The following is a 17,977-nucleotide window of genomic DNA, read 5'->3' as shown; positions in this document are numbered from 1 at the left end:
TGTTTGTTGGCAGGTTATAGTAACATAGTCAGTTACGTCATTACTCGTCTCTCAAAGTCAGTGGAAACGTGGGCTCCCAGCCGAGCACAGCTCAAAAACCAGCACCATTTTGTTGGAAAATGGATGTGTGTGTGTGTGTAAACCCATCTGGAAGACCACAGTTGTACCCTGAAAAACTGTTTGGGTGGTTAATGTGTGTGTGTGTGAGCGTTTAATACAGTGGTCTCACAGACCCCCTGGGAAAGCACATAAGTCTACGTGAAAAGGAAGAATTCACAGGCTCTCCATAGAAGCGAGTTTGTGATTGAGCCGACTGGGTTCCTTATTAATCAGTCAGATAGATTAAACGGCCTGGCATCACCTACACTGAGGAACACAGACGGAGAGAAAAACACTTACTGTTGGTTGTTGTTTCAGGAAAAGCAGCCCTTTGTCCATTCCAGCCTTTGTTGTCCATCTGTAGCCAATGTTAAGATAATAGAGGAGCGGAAAGATATTGGAAAGAGAGAGAGAGAGGGCCGGTTTAGCAAACCCTTTTTCATGCATGTCAGACAAGTCGCTTTCCCTTGTTTCCATTAGAAAGGGAGAATCCCTACCAAATTGAGATATCACGGCATAAGTGTCACTAACTTGCAAAGACTAAGTAGATGGGAGATTTAAAGATTAGGGTTGTGCGCACTGAAACAAGAAGCAACGTGATGATACAAACGTATACATCCTCTCTCACTGATGCCTCCGCCATGCTGTTCATACTGAATGTGGCAACCAAATGGGATAATGAACTAAAGGAGAGAGACATCTAATAGAATTGTTATCTAAATGTAAAACAATTACTTAAAAGCTGATGTGTTACAAAAAAAAAAAAAAAAGAGAGAGAGTCTGAACATTTTAGCAAAAAGTTTTTGTTTTCCCTTCATTTGGGACAACTGGCTTGTTAAATGAGAGACATCTAACAGAATTGTTACTTAAAAAAAAAAAAAAAAAATAAAAAAAAATAAAAAAAAATTAAAGTTGATGTGCTGCAATTATTAATGACACAGTAAAAACAGGAGAGTCTGAATTTTCTTTTTGGATGGTTCATTTAAAAGATTCAGTTAAAAAACAAAAAATGAATTGCCGTCATCAGCGTCATTACAATAATATTCACTTTTTAGTAGTGAAATAATTAAATATAAATATTTGAATAATGATGATTTTTATTTATTATAGAATTTATTTACATTTAAAAAGTTTTTTATTATTATTTGATTTTAGTGTGAAATGTCTTTCCAAATTATGAACACTAATTAAGATACTTAATTAATATCATGTTTTTGGGATAAATAATGTTCTTGGGATAAATACTGCTTTTATTTTGAAAGTATGTGAAAAATAGCCTAATAGTAGGTTGTAGGTTAATAGCTACTAGCTGTAAAAGTTTCAAAGTATCTTCCCAAGCACTGATTGAAACGGACCTTTTCCGGTGTGTTCTGTAATGGTGTAGAAGCCTTGTAGCCCAGTTGAAGAAGCATGGCCTCCGCTGCATTACGCTTGGCCACTTTCTTATTGGGTCCAGTTCCTGTGGTGACCTCGGTACCTACTTTCACCTGCCAACAAACAGTAGTAGATGTTTAGTGCTGTCTGGATGTCCGCCATTACTGTAAAATTGTAACTAAGTCATTAAAAATGAGTAGTGCTGATGACTAAATGGTAGTTGGATAAGGCTACATTACATTGAGCTTTTTGCTCTTCATACAGATACAAAATCAGGATTGATAATAAAAAATAGAGATGCACCGATTACAATTTTCTGGGCCGATTCCGATTTCCGATTTTTCATTAAGTTTGACCTGCCGATACCGATTTTAGCCGATTCCGATTTCATTTTTTCTAAGCACTTTACAGCACACACAAATATTTATTTTATATCTTTTCTGTAATAGAACATTTTACAATTTCCATAGTTCACACACATCTAAAGTGCAGTGTTATGGAATAACCATTTCCTTTTCACATTCAATATCCAATAATTTTTTATATATGTATTTAGCAAACTAAACGTCTGTATGAAAACAGGAAATGGCAATAAAATAATATATAAATTAAAAAAATAAATAAATATAGCCTTGTAGTATAAAGATATTTCTCAAAGCACACACACACAGGCCTATTGCAATCACTTTACAAACTGAATAATAAAACAAGTTTAAATGGGTACATTTTCTATAAATATTAGTCTTCGTTTTCTTTTATGACATTGCCTACTCCAGTTCTTGTTAAAACACGCAAATTCACTTTTTTTTTTTGTGAATCCCTTTAGGCTATTTTGTCCATCAAAAGTGTGCTTTTCCTTTAATTGAGCGCGAGCAGTGCAGCAAATAGACTCGGCGCCGAAACACGCGCTTCACTGCTCGCGACGCTCCTGCTTGACGCTCACGCGCTGCTGAAAAAAAAATACGCGCTTGCGGTCTGAACGGACGTAATTCACGAGGTTTCCTACATGTGTGTTCCGTGTGCAATTGTGATACTGATGTTGCGCAATGTTAATCATGTGGCGCCCGAGTGCATTTGACCGGCATAAAATCGGCATTTGTCAGACTGACCGGCCGGTCGCCGGTCACGGCCGATCACGTGAAAATCGGCCAATTCCGATCACCAGCCGATCAATCGGTGCATCTCTAATAAAAAACAACAACAATACATCAAAAGTGGTCTGAAAAGTTGAAAAAAGGCTATATTGCCTATATTAATAATGAAAAAAGTGGCGAGCAAATTATAAGCAGACCAGAATCTGATGGAAAACACAACCAACAACCAATCGGTATAGTACTATATTCTCAAATAGTTATAAAAGATAAATCCATTTTGTTGTCAATCTGTCTCTAAACCCAGACAACCATCTTTTCATATTTATAAGGAGCAAAGCAGCAGGAGGGGAGAGATGGTGTGGCCCTGAAAACCTGAAAACAGACACGTATTGATGCCCACAGACCAGAGGGGGAACAATGTGGAAATTTTAGAAGCGACTGGGCAACACAAAAGAAACACACACAAGCAGAGTCTAATGCGACAGTGAAAGGAGCATGGAGAATCAGTTAGAGGCTGCGTTACCACACGCTCAGAGATGCACGGAGTGCTTTAAAGCTAGGGATTATCGGACAGGAGACTGGGAAGAGAAACTTCTCCAACTTGGATGCTGCTTGATACTTGTTTACGTGTGGTAGTGCTGGATGAGACTCTGACAGATCATTTAGAATGACAGTCAACATGATGATGTTTCATTAACTGTAGTGTTCATTGTACCACTTCTGCTTCTGAAATACTACAGCTTCTGAAATACTGCAGCTTCCCTCCCGGCAGGAAAGTAGTTTTTTTCTGTATTCAACTCTACTTTACTCTATTTCACTCCACTACACTGATCTATGTAATTTATTCTGCACTACTTTACTCCATTATATGCTAATTTACTCAGCTTGGCAATATCCTTTCTGCTCTACTTCAATCTATCCTATCTAGTCTAATACGGAGTTGAAATGGAACAGAGTTGTGTACTCTATGCCATAGTATTCTATTTAACTCTGAGCCTATTTTACCCTAGCCTATCTGCTCCACCCTAACTACTATACCCTTCAACTATACACTATTTTATACAATATCACTCTATATTTCCTACTCTACTGCAATCCATCCTATCCTATCTTGTCGTCATTTCCATTCCACAACGTAATACTTTACGCCATACTATTCATACTATCCAACTCTGACCTGCTCCCATCTACCCTATCTATTCTACTCTACCCTATCTACCACACGCTGTAAAATTCTACCCTATTCTGTAAAAAACCCTACTCCATACAACTCTGCCCTACTCCACACAACTCTGCCCTACTTCATACAACTCTACCCTACTCCACACAACTCTACCCTACTCCACACAACTCTACCCTACTTCATTCAACTCTCCCCTACTCCATACAACTCTGCCCTACTCCATACAACTCTGCCCTACTCCATACAACTCTGCCCTACTCCATACAACTCTGCCCTACTCCATACAACTCTGCCCTACTCCACACAACTCTGCCCTACTCCACACAACTCTGCCCTACTCCACACAACTCTGCCCTACTCCACACAACTCTGCCCTACTCCACACAACGCTGCCCTACTCCACACAACTCTGCCCTACTCCACACAACGCTACCCTACTCCACACAACTCTACCCTACTCCATACAACGCTACCCTACTCCATACAACTCTACCTTACTCAATACAACTCTGCCCTACTCCACACAACTCTACCCTACTCCACACAACTCTACCCTACTCCACACAACTCTACCCTACTCCACACAACTCTACCCTACTCCACACAACTCTACCCTACTCCACACAACTCTACCCTACTCCACACAACTCTACCCTACTCCACACAACTCTACCCTACTCCACACAACTCTACCCTACTCCACACAACTCTACCCTACTCCACACAACTCTACCCTACTCCACACAACTCTACCCTACTCCACACAACTCTGCCCTACTCCACACAACTCTGCCCTACTCAATACAACTCTGCCCTACTCCACACAACTCTACCCTACTCCACACAACTCTACCCTACTTCATACAACTCTACCCTACTCCACACAACTCTATCCTACTCCATACAACTCTACCCTACTTCATACAACTCTACCCTACTCCATACAACTCTACCCTACTTCATACAACTCTACCCTACTCCATACAACTCTGCCCTACTCCACACAACTCTGCCCTACTCCATACAACTCTGCCCTACTCCATACAACTCTGCCCTACTCCACATAACTCTGCCCTACCCCATAAAACCCTACTCCATACAACGCTACCCTACTCCATACAACTCTACCTTACTCCATACAACTCTACCTTACTCCATACAACTCTGCCCTACTCAATACAACTCTTCCCTACCCATAAAGCTGCTTTTTTCTTGATCAGCGCAGCGGAGGAAGAGTTTACGTGAGTTTTATTTAATGTACTGGCGTAAAAAAAATATTTGTCTGTTTCTTTCACATTAAGCTACAGAATGGCTTTGGAAGACTTGAAATATTTAGTGCACAAAATCTTTTATGGTGCTTTATAAAGTGTTTTTTGCCTTTTGTGGAGCTTAACAATAACAACCGTGAGTATGCACAGTATCGGATGTCTGACAGGACAGAATCTTGCAAAAGTCACAGTATCAAAGCCGATACTGAATATTGGATCGGTACATCCCTACTTTACACAAATCTACTCTATCGTTTCAGCTCCACACCATTATATGCTATTCTGCCTATTTACTCAACACTACTAAATACAATGTTCACTACCATTTTAACTCTATAATACTCTACACTACTGTACTATGTTACCCTATCTTATCCTATTCTACTCCATACAACTGTATACAAATCTTCTCTTTTAACACTAATCAATATTACTCTACTTGAATCCAATGTATAATGTTCTATTCAACTCTAATCTACTGCACTCTACCACTCCACTCTATTCTGCTCTAATCTACTGTGCTCCATACACTATACTACAAAATGCTCAATGAACAAGTGCAGATATCTCAGTGCAAATTAGCTAAGCTGTACAAGTTCTGATTGGTCATCTTGAGGCCATGGTTAAGAATCTTTCATGATTTAAGAGTCCAAAGCCAGATCCAAGTTGGAGGCATTTCAAAACATATGTGGAAATCTGAGGTGATTTTGAGCCAGTTCTGCTAGTATTAGTGCGTCTTTGTTCACAGGGACTAAACACTGCTGTTATGGCTACAGGGGGCTTCATTTTTACTGTATGAGGTAAAGTAATTTTTTTCACTGGGCAGCGAGCAGTACAGTTATTGTTGTTTTAATGGCCTGTAATAAACCAGCGGCTAAGTGCATGTGTGATGCAGTGAGCAATCAGAAAAAGATTAAATAAAAGCCAGCAGTCAATTATCATGCCTGCCTGGGATTTGCATATACCTTCATGCAAGAGGTCAAAGGCATAAATGCACATATTTGTTGAGCTGGACAGAAGCTTTTGCACAAAGCACTTCAAAATGAAAATTCTGTCATCATTTATTCACCCTCAAGTTGTTTCAAACTTGTATGAATTTCTTTCTTCTGCTGAACACAGATTACAGAATACTATTTTACATAGTATTTTTTTTCCTACTATGGAAATCAATGGGGTACATCAACTGTCTGGTTACCGACATTCTTCAAAATATCTTCTTCTGTCTTCAGCAGAAGAAAGAAATTCATACTGGTTTGAAACAACTTGAGGGTGAGTAAATGATGACATCATTTTAATTTTAATTTTAAAGTGAACAATTCCTGTAAGCTTTGAAATGTGCTTGGACCTACAGTACACATGGGCTAGTTATTGCCATCACCTAAATGATCTAAATTAAGACTAATTATCCATTAACGACTGCAGTGAGATAATATTTCCAAAAGTAAATGAGCAACTGTGTGTGTGTGTGTGTGTGTGTGTGTGTGTGTGTGTGTGTGTGTGTGTGTGTGTGTGTGTGTGTGTGTGTGTGTGTGTGTGTGTGTGTAAAAAGAGTCTCTGCCTGACTTTGACAGAGCTGAAGGTCAGTGGTAATCAGAGCCAGAGGAGGTGACAGTCTTTCTGATTAAGACAGATTGCACAGTGGGAGGTTATCAGTGTTTGTGCAGGACTCCTCTGTCCTTCACTCCCCCCCTCGGCCAAGTTTTTCTTTTACTTTATACCTCCTGAATCCCTCTCTTATTAAATGTACCTGCATGATGAATTCTCTACGGCGGGGCATTCCTCTCTCTGAAAGCAGCATATATTCGGGCTCCTTCTCCTTTTTGGCCTGTTGAATCTGAGCCAGTCTGCTAATAGGGTTCATGCCCTGTCCGTATTCTGGTCCTGTCTGAGAGAGAAATTGAGAATGAAAAAGAAAATGAGAATGAGGATGAGAGACACAGATAAAGCAGCAAAGGGACAGATGGACGGCTGGTTAATGTTCACGTCAGTAACCCTGTCAGGGGAATGACAAAAGAGTGAATGAGCGTGTGTGAATGAGTGACTGACTGAGTGAGCGAATGAGTGAGGCAATAAACATCTGTATGATGTAAAAGGCTCCAAAAATTTCTAGAATTTCAAAAGAGAACAGCCTGAATGAACTAAAAGAATGGTTCACCCAAAAAGGATTATTCTGTCATGATTCACTCTCCTTCATGTTGTTCCAAAACAGGTTTTCTGTGCAACACAAAAGCGAATTTCTGAACAACTTCCATTTCCATTTAAATGCCACATAAATCATAAAATGATTTATGAAAATAAATTTTAAAATAGGGCTGTCAAACTCCAAAATGACAAAGATTTTCAATGAATATGATGTTAATTTCACTCTGTTTCTCACAAAAAAAAATTATCAAATGGTTTTAGAAGTTTCAGAATATAGTATTGTCAGGTGGACCATTTTTATGACTTTTAGTTGACTCAATGCTCATTTATTTTCATTATATATATAAAAGAGCAAGCATTGTTTATCATATTTGAGTGAACTATTATTCCTTCAGGTTCTGTGTGTTGGTTGATCATCAGGCCTGACTTGAACCAAGGATCAAATTCTACACTTGAGCAGCAGTTTTTTTGTTTAAATGTACACTACCGTTCCAAAGTTTGGTGTCAGTACGATTAAGAAATTAATACTTTTATTCAGCAAGAATGCATTAAATTGATCAAAAGGGACAGTAAAGACATTTATAATGTTACAAAAGATTTCTATTTCAAATAAACGCTGTTGTTTAGAACTTTATATTCATCAAATAATTTAGAAAAAAAACAACTGTTTTCAACACATTAGAAATGTCTATTGAGTACCAAATCGTCATATTAAAATGATTTCTGAAGGATCAGGTGACACTGAAGATTGGAGTAATGGCTGCTGAAAATCCAACTTGGTCATCACAGGAATAAATGAAACAGTTATTTTAAATTGTAATAATGTTTTTTTTACTGTATTTTTTTTTAACACAAATCTCCATAAAAACAATTTAATATTGATAACAGAGTTTGTGCTTTATTCATTGATAGGGTTGTTGGTACAGTGGGTGTTTAATTTGTACGAAGTACAAAAGTACGAAGCCTTTAATTTGGCAATTCCTTTTGATGCCGCTAGCAGTGCAGAAATTACACGCTGCAACTTTACATCCTCCAAAACACATCCCATAATAAATGCATACAAGTCGAATGAACTAAAAAGTCAATGTAATATTCCAGTTACATCGACCACTCAGGAATTAGTTCTGCTCCTAAATATACCCACCTTTAATATGGTCTTGGGCCGCTTCTTGTAATGCACTTTGGGTTTCTCTACCACAGGAAGGACTGGCAGTGTCTTCAGTTCCTGTAATATGGAGAGGGCTGCTCTCTTTTTGGAGAGTTTCTTACTATTCCCCTCACCCTCGGTCGAGAACTCCCCCACCGTCACACGTGTGAGGAAACTCTTCATGTGTGGGGGTCCACTCTCCTTCAGCACCTGAGGGCCACGTAAAGAACACGTTACACAAGAGAACACACATGCATGCAGAAGTGGGAACAGCGGTTATTCCAGTCATGCTCTCTTTCTCTCTACTCCTTAGGCCATGTCTGCTGCACGCTCTCTTCTTTCTGCCCTTTCTCTTCCTCTTTCTCAGCAAATGGGAATACTGCTAATTAGACTTACTACATTCGAGCGGTCCGCTTTAACACACATATTAATAACTCATATGGGGAAAGAGACCACTGGAACGTAAGAGACTGCACCTGGTTCTTAAACAGACACACACTAAGTATGAATATATGAATATAAATATACATGAATATGCATATGGAAGAATATAAATCAGAAGAAAAAACATTAATGCAGACATTTTAGGGTTATTTTAGGGTTGTTAAAAAGAATCTAGCAGATTTCCTTTTTTGCAAGACAAAAACATTATATTTTATTTAAAAAACATATCTGATCATAAAATGTTTTGATATATATATATATAGTATATAGAGTATATATACACAGAGAATAAATTATGTTTAATATTAAAACTTTATAAAAAAATATCAGTGCTGTTATTGTTAACTAAAACTATTAAACTACAACTATTATTATTATTTTCATTCAATGAAATACAGATTAAATAAAATAATATTTAAATATTAGAAGAAAAACTAAAATTGAAAATTTAAACTGAAATAAAATAATTAGGACAAAAATGACTAAACCTGAAATAAAAATAAATTAATCAAAAATACAGAAATATTATGAAACAAATACTAATAAAAATGCCAAAAGCACATAACAAAATTACAAAAATTTAAACAGAAATTACCATTTTAAAATGAACACCAATTCAAAATACAAAAAAAAAACTATAATAGTATATAAACAATACTAAAAAAAATAATATTTTAGTTATTGTTTTATGGCTGATCAGAGTTAATTTTATTCAAAACCAATCAAACTGCATTTCTGCGTCACAATTTTGTGCTGACTGTTCAAACTCTGTTCTGCTACTACAATTCATTTCTCACGAATGCATGTCGTGAGAAACCTAAATTTTATGTAATGCACATGTAATCGTATTTACTTCCTGTGACATCATCAAGATGGTCAACAAAACAGGTGAGCTGCTCTGAGCTCTTTAAGAGCAACACTGGGGGGATTGAGTTTCACACAGCTGAGGGTGGGCCTCTATGTGCTCAGTCAGAACTGAAAGTTATCCGTCTCCAGAGACTCCCTCCTCACATCCTCTCTTCACACACATGACCATTCTGGCATTCATACAAACATGTGACACTGCAGTGAAACAGGCTCAGCTGAGAGCCGATTCAAATACAGTGGCAAACTTCAATAAGCTTCATGACTTACATAAATGAAGCTTGGATGCCCATGTCATTTCAAACCACGTACAATGCCTTAAAGGGATAGTTCATCAAAAAATTTGTTCATCCATGAAAATTGTCATTATTAATCCCCATCAATTTTGTGCACTGTTAATTTTTTCCATGCAAAACAAAAGGAGAAATTTTATGAATGTTCCGCAGCTTGAAAATGGGTGAAAAAAGTACCACAAAGTATAGGTCCATATCATTCATAAACTAGTCTTCTGAAGCAAAATGATGATATTTGAATATTGATGAAATTTTACTGGAAATTCAAAACAAATCAATCAAAATAATCAAAATGTAAGTCATTTTTAAAAATTTGAACCAAAATAAATGAATAATAAATGAAAATAAATAAATAAATATAAACAAAAATAAAATACACAAATATTTTTTTTACATTAATGTGGAGAATAATGTTTTTAATCGTGATTGTGATAGCAATAATATATATATATATATATATATATATATGTTTATTTTATATCTGTGTATTTTATTTTTGTTTATATTTACTTATTTTAATAAATAAATGATTGACATTAATTTGTAGAGTAATGTTTTTAATCGTGATTGTGACAGCACTAATATATGTAACTCCTTTAAGACTGCTCTTATGAGAATACTCAACAAAACGGGCATTTTGGCATAATTGTGTGTGTTATGTAATGTTACATATTCATAGTACAATGGTATAAAATGGAGAAACTATAAGTGAATGAAGAAAACTATAAATATGGGCTGTGTTGATAGTACTTTTTGATCTCTACCGCCCCAGTTCCCATTCACTGTCATCTTTAGTGTTCCACAGAGGAAAGAAAATCATCCGGGTTTCAAACAACATGAGGGTGAGTAAATGATAAAAGAAATGTAATTTCTGGGAGAACTCTATCTTTAAAGCTCATGAATGATTGGAAGCATAGACAAACATCATTAATCTTCATCTGTACACTTCTAGTCCTCAACAATCTGGGCTTTCATCTGAAGATGGCCAGGAACTGAGAAACACAAGAGAGCACTGTGCATTTCCCGCACACTTGACAGAGCGGCATAACCCAATATTTACTAGGCCTTGATGTGGAATGCATTTGATCATCACACTTAGATGTTACATAAGTATTGAGAATTCCTCCGGGTGAGCATCACTTTATGACGAAATTCTGCTATACTTCCCTCTTGGAAATATCATCATATCATTTTAAGCTCTCTTGCGAGGATGAGGTGTGGGGAGGAAGGAAAAGGGCTTAAAGCTGCAAGTTCGTCATTGAGGGAACTCCCACATGGTCTAGAGTGGTTGAGAGTGGAGATTTATCTAGGACGGCACGGAGTTACGTAGATCAAAACTATACTCACAATCTCTGATTATACAACTAACTCAATTCAGCTAGAAAATGGACACAAAGGGCCCTATTTTAACGATCTGAAACGCAAGTGTCAAGCGCAAAGCGCAAGTAACTTTGTGGGCGGGTCTCGGTGCTGTTGCTATTTTCCCGGCGGGATAAATGACTCTTGCACCAGGCGCAAATCTAAAATGGGTTGGTCTGAAGTAGCTTCATTATTCATAGGTGTGGTTTTGGCGTAACGTGAAATAAACCAATCAGAGTTTGCTATTGTAACGGCGGATTTGCCAGGCGCGCGCCAGGAGGGGTTCACGGCCAAGGAGAGCAACGCTCTCGTCACGGCCGTAAAAGAGAGAAGTTACATTGAAATGGAGAAACCCACCCAAATTAACTTCGGTTAAACAGGCGTATGATAATTTGGGTAAATGTGTAAGCTAGATGTATGCTTTTATAATAAATTGTCAATCTATCTATCTATCTATCTATCTATCTATCTATCTATCTATCTATCTATCTATCTATCTATCTATCTATCTATCGTAATAATGTATGATTTGCAAAAATGAAAACTGCTGCTTCTGTGTAGATGAGAGAATCAAAGTGTATGTGCGTTGTGCACACGCTACATTGATTATGGCCAAGCATGCGCCCTTAAAATAGCATATGAATAACATGCGCAACGCGCCACTGACTTTAAACAATTTTTTTCTAAACCATCAAAATAGCACGAAGGAACGTTTGCGCCGGAACACGCCTCCTTTTTTGCACTGAAAAGCCCAGGGAGCGCAAGTTCATTCCCTTAGTTTAGCGACGTGCTTCTGTGGAGGGAAAAGCGCGCTTTGCGCGGGTGCAAAATAGGAATGATACATGCGTCGGTGTACAAAGTCAATTGCGCTGGGTGCAAGATAGGGCCCATAATGTGAAAATGAGAAAAAGAGACCAAGACTCCAACGAGATGTGAACTTCTCTGAGATTCTCCTTGAGAAATTTCTGAAATAACTCAAATAACTTTAATGTAGATTACTGCTTGAGTCCCAAAATAAGGCATAAAGCTATTGTGACGGAATGGCTGCCTCTCCCTTGTACTTAGCGCCACACCGTCCCTTAACTCGCCGCCCTTCGCCAGGTTCCCAACTGGAGTGGGTGTGATTGGAGAGGAGGGGCGTTGAAGAGGAGAATTGGCGGCGTGTGATGAGGCACACCTGAAGAATATGAAGCCTCATCACCGCCGCTGTTAAATGCTGAGCGCGCCTCTCCTCGAGAGACCAGTCTCTTCCCTGTGCATGAACACTGGTGTCCTCGTGGGTCCAGGAAGGGAGTGCGGAGGGATTCCCGCGCCGTCCAATATGTGAGGGGCCCACGGTCCATAATGGAGAAACATGCATGCCGCTACTGACGGGCTAGGATGCCGGGCCGCTATTCCCGTCAGCTGTCGGGGCCTAGAGAGGACAAGCCGTGATACCGAAGCCGCCACCCCCTCGCGCCTCAGACCAAAGAGAGAGAGGAGAGAGAAAAGCGCGTGCGACCGCCGGAAACCGCACCCTTACCTGGACCCATCCCATCTCTTCACTACCCATCCTTCACGATTCCCTGGCACGACGAGGACACCAGATCCCCTTTTGTTTTAACACTTTATTTCCCCCATTTTTAGACATTTTATGTACATTTTATTTACTTTAATAAGTGCCTCTCCAAGGCCTGACACCACGCCCACTGTGTCTGTCATTTGCTCTTCCCGCCACACTATTTATGTAATTTCAATGTAATGGAAATACCTATTGTGTCAAACAATGGAAGACTTGGAAACTTACATTATTTTTACACTTATTATTTTTTCAAATTCTGTTACAAATTACACAATCAAAAGCACAATCTCCTGGAGAAAAAATAGACAAGAATGTCACATTAAAGGGACAGTTCATGCAAAAATGACATTTCTGTCATCATCTACTCACTCTCATATCTTTCCCAAACCTTTCTTTCTTCTGTGTGACACAAAAGAAGATATTTTGAAATATGTCTCAATGCTTTTTTGTTTGTACAATGAAAGCCAATGGGGACCCCATTGACTTCCATTATATGTATAAAAACAGTTGAAACATTCTTCAAAATATCTTGTTTCCACAGAGAGAAAGTCATGCAGGTTTGGAATGAGTGAGTAAATGACGACCATAAATTTTTTTAAATGAACTGTCCTATTATATCTTATTTTGCACTCATTTTATTAGATTTAGGCTTTAACAAAAATCTGTTGTTAGTGAGCACAAGTGGAGGTAACTAACTACACCAACAAGGAGTCAAAACAGGCCTTGTAACTCAAGTTGGCCTCCTGACACAGTTTCCAAAGCAGCTATAAAACACTAAGGTAGGTGGGCGGCAGTTCCATCCGGTGAATAAGCCTCATCGGGTGAACGAGGACTGTGAGGAGGTCTTGGCACTGGAGTGATCCCGACTCTCTTCATGGCGGCAGACGATGTTGTGTTGTCTACAACAGATGATATGGCATCCTCAGGCAGCGATGGGGTTTCAGCAAGTGTTTGATTCTTGTGTCTGATGGTGGCCAGTTCCTCTGTCTGCGCTCCAGTCTCGCATGGCTGGCAACAGAGATCAAGTTGTAGGAAGGAATCGCTGTAACATGAGGTTGCTCATTCTTCATCCCCTCCATGGATGCCAGGGGAGATATGGTATTAGTGAGACCGCCGTGTCCTCAGCCTGGTGAAAAGGCAGGATACCAGGCCAGGGTGGGACAATGACAAGGACTGATATAATGAAGAAAAGCTCTTTTGTATGGATTGTTGATGTGTATTCCCTGAGGGAAAATACTTATGTACTCGATGGGTGGTTCTTGGCACGGGTTTCCACTCTTGTACCTCTGTAAGGCGTCATCCATGACAGAAACTGTGATTAATGCATTTGCCTTTTGAAGTTGGCATCTGTTTGATATCGCTTGACACCGACAAGAAGGTGAAGGTGTGTAGATTACCAAGTGGTCCTTAACGTCATAAGGGGACCGATGAGACACTGTTCTGGTTGACCTAAGCCCATTCCAAACCTGTATGACTTTCTTTGTACTGGAAGGAAGGAAGGAAGGAAGGAAGGAAGGAAGGAAGGAAGGAAGGAAGGAAGGAAGGAAGGAAGGAAGGAAGGAAGGAAGGAAGGAAGGAAGGAAGGCAACATTTGTCCCCACTGAAATTCACTGTTTAGACAAAAACATCTTCTATGATGTTCCTCAGAAAGAAAGTCCCACAGTTTTAGAACAACATTAAGGTGAGAAAAGCTTTTTAAAAGCTTTCATGTTGATGTGTCTCACATCTTTGAACAACAAATGATTGTCTTCATGATTTCTTTCTCACACAGTAACACTGCAATATTCTCTGTTTGTATGCTAATTGAATCAGGACCAAGAACATTTCCATTCCTACAAATAGCGAGGGAGAAAATTCCTGAAAAGATCTAACAAGGTTGAAACCAGTCCAGGCTCACACAGATGACTTAGTCAAAACTTTAAAGAAAGAAAGAAAAAGAAAAAGCTACAGTGTGTCCAAATGCAGTTAGATTGGGGTCCCCAGACGAAACAAATTGCATGCAAGTACAAGGGATTCTTGGAGAATGTACGTCAGGAAGATTCTAGTTAACCAAAGCCAAGCAGATGATTGCAGATTATGAAGTTGGAGACAGCCATGGAAAATCATTTAAGAGAAACATGTATGCAGTTGTATTGAGGCTATAGAGCTCCTCAGACTTCTTCCAGTGTTGAACGTAGAGGTGTGTTGATTTGAAGTGTCATTGATGCAGCTCTTTAATGAAATGGTGATTTTGAATGTTGTCCAAATCGACCTCCATCCCACAATAAATGCTTTTAAGTGTTAAAGCAATTACAATTACTGGATTTAACTGATGCTGACAGAGCTTGACCAAGAATAGCCGTTTAATATAATCACTTTCCCACTTTATCCTCTTTACTTGAAGCTAGTAATTTTCAATTTATCGATTGAATGGATATCCAAGTATATTCTGATGGATGAATTTGATTAAATTGGAATGAACATTTGAAGGGCAGGGGGAAAAAAAATTCCAGTTAAGAGTCCAAAACCCATTGAGATGACTTTCTAGACAGTATTTTAAGCATTCTCCCAACACAAAGCCTGCTCCAAAAGTTTTAAGGTACCTTCTTTTAGAAGGCAGTATTGCATACATCATAGTGAGCAATCCCAGAATAATGAGTACATTGGGGAAAAATGTTATCCAAAATGGTGCTCGGAACCAGAGAAATATTTGATTTTGTATTAAAATGTAAAGAAACAAATATTTGTGTGTACAGTATAATTGTATGCTTGTAAGAGTATAGCAGTTAGCTTAGAAACATGTTAACTAGATTCTACAAGAATTCATTGTGACTTGAGACTTCTGTGTGCTTAAAGGGTTAGTTCACCCAAAAATGAAATTTCTGTCATTAATTACTCACCTTCATGTCGTTCCAAACCCGTAAGACCTTCGTTCATCTTCGGAACACAAATTAAATAATTGTTTGATGAAATCTGAGAGCTTATTGCGCAACATCACTGAACAGTCTAGAGTGGCAGAGACATTATATCAACTTTGAGAAGGCTTTTGACAGCATCCACAGGGACAGTCTATGGCGTATGCTCCATGGATACGGGATTCCACAACAACAGATATTCTTCTTATCAAGTGTTTCCACACTAACTACACATGCAAACTAGGAAGCAGCAATCACAGTTTCGAAGTAATGTCAGCAATGCTCTTCAACATGACCATTGTCTGGGTGATGCAATAGACAACCAAAGACCAACCAATAGGCATCAGATGGACTCTCTTCTCAACACTGGAAGATCTCATTAAGTGTGTACATATGTTTCCCCTGGTTTTGCCTTTTTTTTATTATTTTTTTATATTATTGTGGTGACGGTCAGTGTTTGAGTGCTGTTTTGTCTATGTTTATGTTTGTTAACTTTCAATAAAAAGATAATCACAAAAAAAAAACACTGGAAGATCTTGACTAGGCGCTGCTTTCACATACCCAACCAGCACATGTAGGAGAAAGCATCTCATCTTACCACCTATGCGCAGCAAGTAGGCTTGAAGATCAGCAAGAAGAAAACAGAGGTGATGACAATGAACACCCCCAACCCCTCACCAGTCCAAGTAGAACCACAACTTAAGAGTATATTTATCTGGGCAGCACCATTCGATACGACGGAGCAGGCAGTGACATCAAGAACCGTCTCAGCAAAGCCAGAAACATCTTTAGTATGTTAAACAATGTGTGGAGGTCCACACAATATATCGATCACCCACAATAAACTGAGACTGTACCAGAGCTGTGTCCTTTCCAACCTACTTTGCGGCTAGGAAAGTTAGAGAATGACAAAGAACAACCGTACTAAATTGTCAGCCTTCCACACGAACAGCTTCCGGAGAATTCTGCAAATCTTTCGTCCCAAAACCATCTCTAACCAACAACTATTTGCCCAGTGCAAGCTAAAAAATATGGACACCATCATCATGAGAAGGCAAAGGAGATGGATTGGACACGTCATCCGGAGGGAACAATCACCTGGATTGCCCTCTTCTGGACACCAGAGGGTAAACGAAAGAGAGAAAGACCCAAGACCACCTGGCGTCAAACAGTGGAAGCAGAACTGAAGGCCCTGAACCACACCTGGGGCACCATCCAGAAGCTGGCCCAAAACAGACAGAAGCGGCAAAACTTTGTTGCTGCCCTACATGCCACTGGGCATAAAGGGCCCTGAAGACTGTAGTCACATGGACTATTTTAACGATGTCTTCACTACCTTTCTGCATATGAAGAGTGTTTCAAATCAGGGTAAATTGCAATAAGGATGCTTTCTTAAAGGTCAGCTACACATGTAGGAAGCTAATTATCATTTGGAATTATTTTCAGCTTAATTGGCTTTGATTCCAAAGAACTAGCAATAACATATGACACTGAGGTTATATTCAGCACTCTGGCTGAGAAAAAGGGTAAGTGTCAAAAGCATACAACTGTTTTATTGGACAAAGAATAAGAAAAAGGTTAATGGGCTGAAGAGGGTCATTAGAGCTAGGAATAACCTTTCTATGAAAATGATTGTTGAAATTTCCTGATGAGTGTTACATTTCTTTATATGCTTAATTAAATTAGCTTAGTTTACCTCAAAACTAACAGGCAGGTTCCTCTTCAGGGCGATCTCATAGACCAGGCTGATCTCGGATTTACTTGCATCGCTGTTTTCCTCCGTTTCTTTCTTCTCCTCTGAACACTGAAAGGGTAAAACACAACACAGACCAACTACATGAATGCAGTTACATTTTATCCAGTACATCCACATTCATTTTAACATAAAAGCAGTTGCAGCCATTTGTAACTTGAATTTGCAAGGCTTACCTTATCATCCGCTTCCAGTTATTTTAGCAGAACAAAAACAGTTCATTATGCTGCTTGATATTGCTACCTGGTATTTGTTATCATAATTGTAAAATTGTATTAAAACATTTATTAGCGTAATTTATTATTTATTATTACCATTCTTCTTCTAGCAATGTACCTATAGAGACTAATACATCTGAGACTAAATAAGTCTCACATATTCACAGAAAACAGCTTACTTCCGAGTTAGAAAGTTGGATAGGACTTTCTAGGTCACGGATAATAGTGTATTACTTTGATTTGACAGAAAAGCACATGTTAGACCAACACAAATCCCCCTATTG

At 38.8% G+C, this 17,977-nt stretch overlaps 1 protein-coding gene across 2 annotated transcripts in view; it reads right to left on the bottom strand.

Annotated features, from left to right (window-relative positions):
* Positions 1-17,977, bottom strand: part of stau2 (staufen double-stranded RNA binding protein 2) — a 125,380-nt gene that overhangs the window by 65,867 nt on the left and 41,536 nt on the right. For both annotated transcript variants that reach the window (XM_082184871.1, XM_082184872.1), the window contains exons 7-11: positions 17,419-17,526; positions 8,305-8,517; positions 6,766-6,903; positions 1,455-1,586; positions 400-457 (exon numbers count right to left, since the gene is read on the bottom strand). In XM_082184871.1, the coding sequence (XP_082040997.1) occupies positions 400-457; positions 1,455-1,586; positions 6,766-6,903; positions 8,305-8,517; positions 17,419-17,526 (649 nt within the window). The remainder of the gene's footprint in view (positions 1-399; positions 458-1,454; positions 1,587-6,765; positions 6,904-8,304; positions 8,518-17,418; positions 17,527-17,977) is intronic.

This window comes from Leuciscus leuciscus (genome assembly GCF_965113295.1).
Source record: "Leuciscus leuciscus genome assembly, chromosome: 11".
NCBI classification, from domain to species: domain Eukaryota; kingdom Metazoa; phylum Chordata; class Actinopteri; order Cypriniformes; family Leuciscidae; genus Leuciscus; species Leuciscus leuciscus.
Note: the sequence above shows the minus strand (reverse complement) of the source record. Positions and strands in the feature narration are given on the sequence as shown.